The 10,188-nt window shown below is 37.3% G+C and overlaps 1 protein-coding gene across 1 annotated transcript in view; it reads right to left on the minus strand.

Annotated features, from left to right (window-relative positions):
• Positions 1 to 10,188, minus strand: part of DLGAP2 (discs, large (Drosophila) homolog-associated protein 2) — a 109,909-nt gene that overhangs the window by 46,482 nt on the left and 53,239 nt on the right. Inside the window, exons 4-5 of the mRNA XM_009333207.1 lie at positions 7,586 to 7,733; positions 3,757 to 3,976 (exon numbers count right to left, since the gene is read on the minus strand). Coding sequence (XP_009331482.1) covers positions 3,757 to 3,976; positions 7,586 to 7,733 — 368 coding nt within the window. The remainder of the gene's footprint in view (positions 1 to 3,756; positions 3,977 to 7,585; positions 7,734 to 10,188) is intronic.

Here is a 10,188-nt window from a genome sequence, read left to right on the forward strand (position 1 = left end):
AGGAAACATCCTGAAATATTCTATAACATATGGAGTAAGTCATATACAGGACTCTCTCTATATATAGGACATGTAACAAAAATAAGTTGACCTTCTCGGCAAAGGGGAAACAACCAGAGACCGGTTAAGATCTTCCAGTCCTCCTCGTTGGTTATGTTTTCATAGTATAATCCAGTGTTGTACCAGGGTATTTGAACTACTTTTCAGTAAGACAGCCCAGGTATTGCAGGTGGGATAACGTGTTACTGTGGCGCTGCTCCCAGTCAAGTGCACTGTTTCCCAACAGGACTATGCAGCCAGGGCCCACTATGCACTGAACTGGTGGTGACACAGCTCCGGTACCTCAGGTGGCTTGTGTACCTCCCCGCAGTGCGCTGCTACACTAGCCAGACGTTAGCAGGAAGGAGCCTTCCAAGCTGACAGCGTAGCGTATATATGTGCAGATATGCTTAGACAATAGGGAAGCGAGCTGCTACTACCTGGAAAAGTGACCCAGATTTTATGCACTCTTCCTGAAAAGTGAAGCATTGCTTGCAAGAGTAGCAAAGATGTACGGCAATAGTAGTTAGGATGACTACTGCACTCTGTGACTTCCCATTCAGGAAATTACATGTTGTCTGTGACGGAGGGACAAGGTGGGAGGCAGCAGCAGCTGGAGCTGTATTTTCTCAGCTGTGCACCTGACAGCTGCAACTGGATACAGTTTAGAGACAGAAAGCATACGCTGTCATTCAGGATTTTTAACACGAAGTACTTTTTTACTGGGTTTATTATCTCTTTACAAAATGAAACGGAATGGCTAGAAATGCCCTAACCACGATGCAATATGAGTCTTAGCAGGGGTCACACAGAGTCCAGGTCTAGCTTATAGTGTGCCAGCAATGCTGGCTGCCTCCTCCGCATTGTCACTTGTCTCATTCATTCACACCTGGAGCAACAGATAGTGCCCTATGTCTTGTCTCGTTAGAGTCTCCATCAGAGGTGGAGAAGCCTGGTTCCACAAATAATTAAACTACATGGGTCTGTGCAAATGTTATCTGTTCATTAGTACCATAGATACTACCAATGAACCATCTGGCTTTCTCTGTAAAGTTGTATACATTTAAGAAGAGCTAGTTACTGGTAGTTCTTTTTCCATCTATTAGAAAATCCTGTTAACAGAGTCCATTAATAATGTCCCACATAATACTCATTATAGTTGCAACCTTCCTACCTTCTGAAAGCTGTTAATGCATCTAGGAACATTTTAGGAAACTTCATGCTGTAAATACATATTCCATAATTTTGTAATTGAATTCATAGATCAAATATTACATTTTTTATTTTAGATTTACATTTTTAGTTACATGAATTAATTTTTAGCTAAGCCTGTGCGTTATGATTTAATTGCTTTACAACATCGATAAGAGGCAGTCATGACCTATATCACTAAAATTTCAAGTAATAATTAAATTGCAATGCCTGTTAATTTTCTAAGAAATTGCTTTAGTTTCTTTGCCAAGAAGAGTTTGTTACATCAGAAGCAAAAAAGGAATTAATGTAATGTAATTTTCCTAAGAATTCAAAAGACTGAATTGGAACTGAAGGCTGATGTGAAACTTTGACCTTTTTGACATTTATTTGAATGAAGCCCGTGCAAACGTCAAATATCTGCCAACACCATTTTCACATTTCAGGCAACTGCTTCTTTTACAATTTTCATAGAGGGCTGGAGAAGTAAGATTTTTTTTTTTTGGATTATAGTAATGATAGGAAATGAAGCATCTCCCTCCAAAGTGACAGGGGCTGAAGAGAGAAATATAGAAGAGTTACCCCTAGGGTTTTAAAAATGAGAACTTATTTGGCAACTGAAATTTTCAATTAATAGTGAATCACATAATCCTTACTCTTCTTGTAAATCAGATAAATATTTCTAATTTGAATATTTATCTTACATAGAAGCTGAGACAAACTTTCTCAGTGGTACAGAGATAATATTTTGAATACAGAACCACACTCAGAACTGTATACAGTCCATAGGCTTGGAAACAGTTTTGGTTCAGGAAAACATATCACATCATCTTTTTTCTCCACAATGTCAGTATCACCTCACCACAACAAAACAGAAAGATCACATATTTGGGCAAGAAAATCTATCTGATAAATCATTTCTGAGATGAGGGAGAAGCCGTGTGAAATAAAGACTAAATTTTTCAAAACCACATTATTTAGCCAGCAGACTGCTAATCAATGCAAAATGTTTTTCATAAGTATGAAAACACTCGGATGCAAACATATTTACTGCCTAATCTGGTTATTTTCCCTAATATATTCTATTATTCAGCTTTGTTGCTCTAGAGAAAATAAAACAAATTCCTTTCAGTGAGAATTTGGGGCTTGTCTAGCATATAAACTCAAGACAGCTTAGGTTAAAACCAATCAACTTGGTAACCAAAGTAATGCTGGAAGTATTCCAATTCAGTACCTGGAGTCAGACACTAAAATAGATATTTAGTTTTGTCTTTTGCCATGGAAGGTTTCTTCATAACAATCACACAGTACTATATGACAAAGATGAAAATTAGTCTCTGGGGTAGCAATAAAATCTCATTTTATATCATGATAGCATCTCTATTAAACAAAGGACAGAAACATCCCTAGAGGTGGCGCTGTAAGCCACAACTTCTGGTTTCACACAAAGTTATATATAGCAATTAAAATACTATGCTTAAGGTAAAAGAACATTTTATGCTACTTCTGGAATGCAAATTTATGTTATTCAACCGCAGCTTACTTCCTTTCTAAGCTCCCACTATTCTGTTATACAACAGATGTGTCAAGCAAATAATTTAAAAAGTATTTTTGCATGATACATTTTGAGCTCTATTTTTAACTTTTGTAGATGGGTAGCCTGCACTACAATTTAATAGTATGTGGCAAGGACAATATCATAATTATGAACTGACATTAACATATTTGGAAACAAAAAATTGAATTTGGATCACTTAACAAAGGATATGTATTTGTTATAGATTTCATTTTAATTATTTAACTGCTATCTGTGCAATCTTTTCTCTACCAATACTAAACGCTAATATTCTAAAATGAATAAAGCTATAATCTTTGCTAAGCAACTAACAAGAGAAAAGAAAGTTGCCAGAAGAATGTTAAAAGAACCTAAAAGTGAATGGTATAACAACGAATGCTAATGGTTACTGATGAGTAATAGTAGATGTGTGAAGCTTGCCATAATGTTTATGATTCCGTGTATTGATACAACTGGTTACACCTTTTCTAAAAGTAAGTAATTAATTCCCTGTTAAGTTAATTGCCTGTAAGTGTTTAGACCAAATATTTAAAATCTTGCTTCTCTCTTTCTTTTGGTACTTTAAGGACCTAAATTAAAATCAGTGCAACTGATCTCATTTAGATCAATTACTTGATAGATAAAAATACGTAAATGTCTAACAACATCTAAATGATACCATTTGCACTTGCATTTTTCTATTGGCACCTGGATAACTGTATGGGAAATGGAGGTCAAATTAAGGCTATGCTGAAGTCCAGGTCCATTATATTATGCTTGCAGGATTCTCCTCAGAAGGAGCTTATTCCAAGCTGTAGCCACAATGGTACAGTATTACAAACCTAAGAACACTGGTATAAAATATTATGACTACACAGGGAAATTGTTGCAGTGTCAAACATCGTTTTACAAAACAAGACGACATGTTTTTACATGCAGAACAGTGGAAGGGTCATCGTAGATTTGCTTACCTGTGGTTGACCTGATAGTTGAGGTGATGTTGGAAGATGCCATCGCAGGTATACATTCATCATCTTGGGAATAGCCTGCCTGAATGGCACGCAAGTAACTGTGGCTTCTTGTTCGGAAACATCCAGGGAGGTCAAGGGCATCCATTGCCTGAGCTTCAACTTCACTAAACACTGATTCACACACCGATTCAAATTGCCCATTAACCTCTGCTTCACTCATCTGAATAAACAACAACAATGCATTTGATTTTTGACTTGCTTTTTTGTGATCATCACGGCCTCAACATCTCAAATGGACACCTGTACATTGATGAAGAACTGTTTTAGCAAATAGTTAAAATGTAGTAATCCCTTCTGATCACATTCACATTTTTTTAACTTACATCAGCTGTTTATATGTATATAGTAAGTACATCACACATGCCATACAATTAATTTTACATTTAATATTTTTTGGCATATTCAGAGGATTATAAATACATGATTTAATGGTAACCAACAAGATCACTCTATGCTGACAGAAATCCATATTCTGCCAGGATAGGAGAACAGAAATCAGTTATACTAATACTAGCCCTCAAAAGGTGAGGGTGGATTGCCTGGGCTCCTCACTTATCAGCAAAGTTACTACTCATGTGGACATTTAGCCTGTGTGGCAGGTTGTTATCTTCCTCTCACTATAAAAGGGCTCAGGGGAGTATCTCATACTTGAAGATGTGTAAGTGCAGAGGAGGTGATGCTTCTGAAAGGTTTGAGAAATATTGTACCAAGAGTTGTGTCCAGTGAAGCATGTGAAAGAATAACCATTGTCTGAAATAGGGGGAAAAGTGGTCAGATTGAAAAGTAATGCTTGGACCACCTTTAGCTGAGAAGGGCCCCGAACCAAACTCATTCCTTGGTTAACTGGGTTATCCATTCAACTACCGTGGAAAAACAAGATGCAGCCACACTGCTGCCTTTTCTTCAGCAGCATTATTTTAAGTCCGATACTTCTGCCACCAGGTGTGCTGAGGAGCCCTGCCTGTCAGAGCACTCTAGATGTGCCTACCTGCATCACCTATCAGGTTGGTCCCTTAGGGGATTTCAGCACCAACCTCCAGCTCCCCGCAGGGCTTGGGCAGGAGCCAGCATCTACCTGCTGACCCTGTCCTGCAGGTTGGGCATGATGCAAAACTAGATTTTTAGGTAGCTTTCATAATAAACAGAGTTTAGGCAGGCTGGCCAGGCTTAGGGAACCTCTCGGTAGGGAACTGTGTATTGCAGTTTTGAAGATGAGTGCCTAAATTCTACCTAGATAATTTTTAACAGGTTCTCTGAAGTCAGTCCTAACTACCTGTAAATGTACCTGAATAATTCAAAATTATGTTAATCCAAAATCAGATAGGAAGTCCACATTGGACAGACAAACGCATGACCTCCTGATATGTCCTCCTGATAATAATTTTTTTGAAAAGAGAGTGCTAAAAATCAGAATCAGTGTAAATACCAAGTTAAATTCGTAGTGTCACTAAACAGCACATGCAGTTGATATTACTTTTTCTATACAGCTGCTAAGTGCATTTTTCATTATTACTGTTCCTAGTACATTATTCATTATGGAAACAGAGCAAGTGCAAATGTTTCACATGTTTTAGGATTTTGATTAAGTAAATGGAAATTTCATACAGAACTTCTGATGATAATGAATAACCGATATTTTAATTTCATGTAAGACATTTTGGCTACTAAATCTCTTCTGAAAGGAATTACATTACCCTTCATAAAATTTGCTTCTAATAAAGTTAAGTAGACTAATGCAATATTGAAAAGACTAAAAAAATCTTACTCTGAAATATTTTGCATACATCATTGATCAGGAAATTTATGGTAATGTAGTCCATAAACACTTTAAGTCCTAACCACGTCTTTCAAACTAAGGTCATTGACAAAAGAAAAATAAAAGTTTTAAAACTTAAATTAGAAATATAAGCCATGGAACCCAGCATCTTTCTTGGCTCTACCCTTGGCCAAGAGTGAAAAAGGAAGGATCTCACAAAAAAAAGGCATTAAAAATACCACAAATCATACAAACTGCTATTATGTAGATGGGACAAGAAGATGATGGTGTCATGGAAAAAGAACAGGAAACAGCAAAGGTTCAGAACTTGTTATTTTAATACATTTACTTTGTGTAATATCTATTAAATGCATTTATTACTGGTCTGGAAACAGCTGGACTGGTAGGTAGGAAGTATGTGGTTGACACAAAATTATGTAGATTAGTGAAAACTGAAAAAGAAAGTAAGGAACTATATCCAGCAGGTTTAGTTAATCTGGCCAATTGAGCAATCTACCTGCAAATGAAATCTATTGTGGACATCTTTCCAGGTGATGCACACTGGAATGAAGAATTTTAACCACTGCTGAAACCAATTAGTCATTATGGACAGCTCAGTGAAAATCTCCGTGCATAGACGTGGTCGAAGAGGCAGAAGATGTTAAAATAGTTCTATATTATAGCATTGTTAGGTGACAGCCAACAGCACTTGCTTTGAATGCAGGATCTAATTCTTGTGAAACTTTCTCAAAACCAGAGTGTAATAAAAATAGAAAATAACCAAACCAGGGTAATGAAAACCAAACCATGAAAATGATGGAGACAGGTTTCACAAGGGAGCTATGAAAAATAATGAAAGGTTTGGAAAATGACTGACTGTCTGTTTCTAATTCTGACATGTGCTATACAAGATTATACCTAGATTTATCCCACATAAATTAAGGAATTTGACTGAAGGACATTAGTCAGGCGACTAGTCCCTCCCAACTCTCTACAGTCAGTGGAGACTGACAAGCATTTCCAGAGGGCTCTCAGCCCACTTGGGATGTGCATTGTCCTGGAAGAAACTCTTTCATTCCATTAACTACAGAGGAAGCTTTAGTTGTTGCCTCAGTTAAAAGCCTCGAGTTAGATGAGTTGAATCCAGGCCTGAATAGCCATGCAGTACAAATTGAATGTGAATGAATATAAAATTGCTTAAAATTTTTTTTTAACATAACTGTTGTGCATAATTAGCTACTATACCCTTAGGTGCCTCACTAAATGGTCAAAGAAAAATAAAGTAACACGTGACTGAGAAGAGGGCAGGGCCCAGCTGTCATGAAGCAACACAGGGAAGAAATGTCAGGATCAATGAACATTAGAAACAATGGAAATTTTATGTAAAGTCCTCTATTAAACAGAACATGCACATACTTCATAAGGCTGCTTGCACTTCAGGCCTGTTTCAGATCTCACTTCAATATGAATTAGTACTAACTAACCAAAATAAACCAGCAGGGTGGAAAAATGTCTCTTTTTAGAAGTCCCCATACATAGAATAATTGATGGGACTTATTCTTTCACCCAAGTGAGGGATTGAGTTTAGAGATGAATCATGGCTCCTTTGGAGCATAATTATTTCAATCTATATCTTAATCTGGCAACCCACATTTACTGAAATCAGTAGATATGTTCAGAGGGTGAGTGTTGTAGGAGTGTGCCCCTTATGCTCAGTCTGAATCTTCTTAACATTTAAATATTTAATATAGACTGAAAATGAAAATACCAGTATTTATATTTTTAATGAAAATTAAATGGAAAATACTGTGCGTGATAGTGTCCCTTTGCTTCTAGCATTCAGTATTTTTCTTGAAATTTTGAACAAGTGTTACATTCCTTAGAACTGAATTACTTTGACAATTCACATCCTCAGTTTGATATTAATTAAAAAAAAACCAAAAACCGAAACTAAAACCAAACTCTTGCATCTGTGATTAACCTATAAGAAAAGTTATAACAAGAATTTCCCACCTGACTAACACAGCTGGCCTGACTGAGCGTGCTCACTGCTCTCATATAGCTCTGATTCCTTGAGCGAAACTTTGGGGAATTGTAGTTTGCAGAGGGATCCAGGTTGTGACCCCCAGGCACGTCACTTGCAGTTTGAAGGTAGCTCTGACTACAAAGGAAAGAGGAAGAAAAAAGGAAAGGGTGTAAAACTACAGATGGAATCAATTAGGACACTAAAGACAGTAATTTGTATGAGACTCACAAATTCATTTCCCAGGGTCAAAATCTCTCTCTCTATAAAGCATCATAGACCTGTTGTAGTCAAATGCCTTAGCACAAGCGGAGAATCTGTCTGCAGTTCTGCTACCTAGATGATATGAAATTTTAAGTCTTTGCTGTATTTAAACATCATCAGTCCTCCCGGCTATTAATGTTGAACTTTACTAAAAGAGAATGTCTAGGTCAACAGGAACAAGAACCAGAGCTGAAGCATAAACCAAAGTAACTAAAAATGTTTCTTCATAGATAAAATCTGTTACTTGTCATCTGTTTTTCATCAAGGTTTTAGGCATCAAGAGACCTTTTATCTTCAAAGGATTGATATATTTTTACAAAAGATCAAAATATCCCATGTTCAGCTAAAAAAAATAGCTTAATAAGGTACTCAGAGCAACCACATGAAGCTCTAGAAATTATTTTCTTATGACACATCTCCCAGTTTGGAGCACTGGGACCCTAACACCACACCGAGCCCCTTTCAGCATGTTTTCGCTGCAAGGGTATATTAGTCTTCATGTTTTATGTCAAATATATTGTTTACCTATCATTCCAGGAAAATAAAAGAAGCCTAAGAGAAGAACTTAGCTTTGAATACAAAATTTAAAAAAAAAAAAAAAAAGTTGTGAACAAGGTTGACCAGAGTTCTTAGAACCTCGGAAAATCAGATTTTAAGAGCCATGTGATGCTTGTCCCTAAACAACACTGCACAAATCAATTCATGTTTCAGAAAATGTTGGGTTTCATGTGGGAAATAGGCATTTTTTTATATTTATTCCTTAAAGGTAGCTTTAACAAAAACCCAGTTTCTTGGAACAACAGATTTGTGCCAGCTGAACGTCTGTCAGTACTGGCAATACAGCTATTTGACGCTGAGCTGGCAGAGTTACTCAGTGCAGCCGTGGCTGTGACATGTGCCTGGGCTGTCGGGAATTTCCCTGTGAAAGGGGAAGCTTCCTCTCTGGAAGGACCAGACCACTCAGTGAATGAGAAAACCACAGGTTCCACTCCTGGTGCAAAATGAGGCACAAACCAGGACATTGTTTCTTAGACCATTGAAACACTGAGTGTGACCATAGGCCGGTGCTTGAGGAAGGACTCAGCCTTCCTCACTAATTGGACACAACCTGAGTTTGGGCTGGAAGCAATCCCTGAGGAGCACTCAGGGAGGAATCTCAGACCTTTTATCATGGCTCTGACTACAGTAAAAGATAGTGTTGAGCTCCATCTCCGTATGTGGCCATGTCCTTTGATGTCAGACATGTGAGATGACCCAGGGTCCCTCACATCAACAGCTGCAAGAGCAGATGGGATTTATAGACCCCCCCCGACCTTATACTTGGGAGATCTATTCTCAAGCACTTCCATGTGTTCTCCCTGGCTTGGCTACCTCAAGGTTAACGTAGACATAGCCTTGATTCCTCAGTGCATCTGCCAATGGCTGGGCTATCTGCTTCTCTAAGGTGGGCTGCCTTCTTCTTCAAAAAAAAGACCGCTTTTGTTTTCATCTTGGTGCAAGGCAGGCATTTTTTTTAACTCTTAAGAAATTTCCCTGAAGGACAAACATTTTTTTCTTCCTGTCTTTATTCAGTGCCTTCTATGGAATACCTCTGTAACCTCAAGACAGAGGTAAACTATGTAGAAACTATGCTATAACTGCTAAAACCAAAATGAAAATGTATGAGATTGATGCAGGCATGTGATCAGAGGTTAATTAAGTCATTACAGTCAAAGTGATTTGCAGATTAAGATAGCTGTCTGATAGTGTGTCTAATTTGGTTTTAGACGATGAAAACAAGGACTGTAGCAGCATTTTTTTGTTCCCATAGGTATGAAGACAAATATAATAGATTAGGCAAAGTGGTGTAGAGCCTCCCTATCTATATTTAGTTGCTGGATGTAACTAAACCTCCTTTCCTCTATAGGAAGCAGGCTGATAACTGTCACCTGCTTTGTGTCATTCTGATTCTTTGCATATGCTTTACTAAATCTGTCTGGTATTGTTAATTTAGTATTTTTCAAGCCAGTTAGATGAGTCCCCTCTGGACCTTTTGCTTGTCATCAGGTGGTAAGATCTGGGATTCTGAGTTCAGAAGCAGTTTGTGAAAGAGACATTTGAGGTTTCTTCATTAAAACATGGGCCACATTAAGAAAAGATAGAGGCAATAGAGTTAAATTATAAATTATCAATTATTATATAAACTACTTAAAAATTATTTCATTTAAACTGGCTCCTAATAACTGTCTCCTTTGCTAAGTAATGCTCAACAACCTAGTATTTCATTATCATTATGAGGTATTGTTATCACTAAATACAATCAACAATTTCTACAGTAATAATTTATTAG

This window comes from Pygoscelis adeliae, unplaced genomic scaffold (assembly GCF_000699105.1).
Source record: "Pygoscelis adeliae isolate BGI_AS28 unplaced genomic scaffold, ASM69910v1 Scaffold57, whole genome shotgun sequence".
NCBI lineage: Eukaryota > Metazoa > Chordata > Aves > Sphenisciformes > Spheniscidae > Pygoscelis > Pygoscelis adeliae.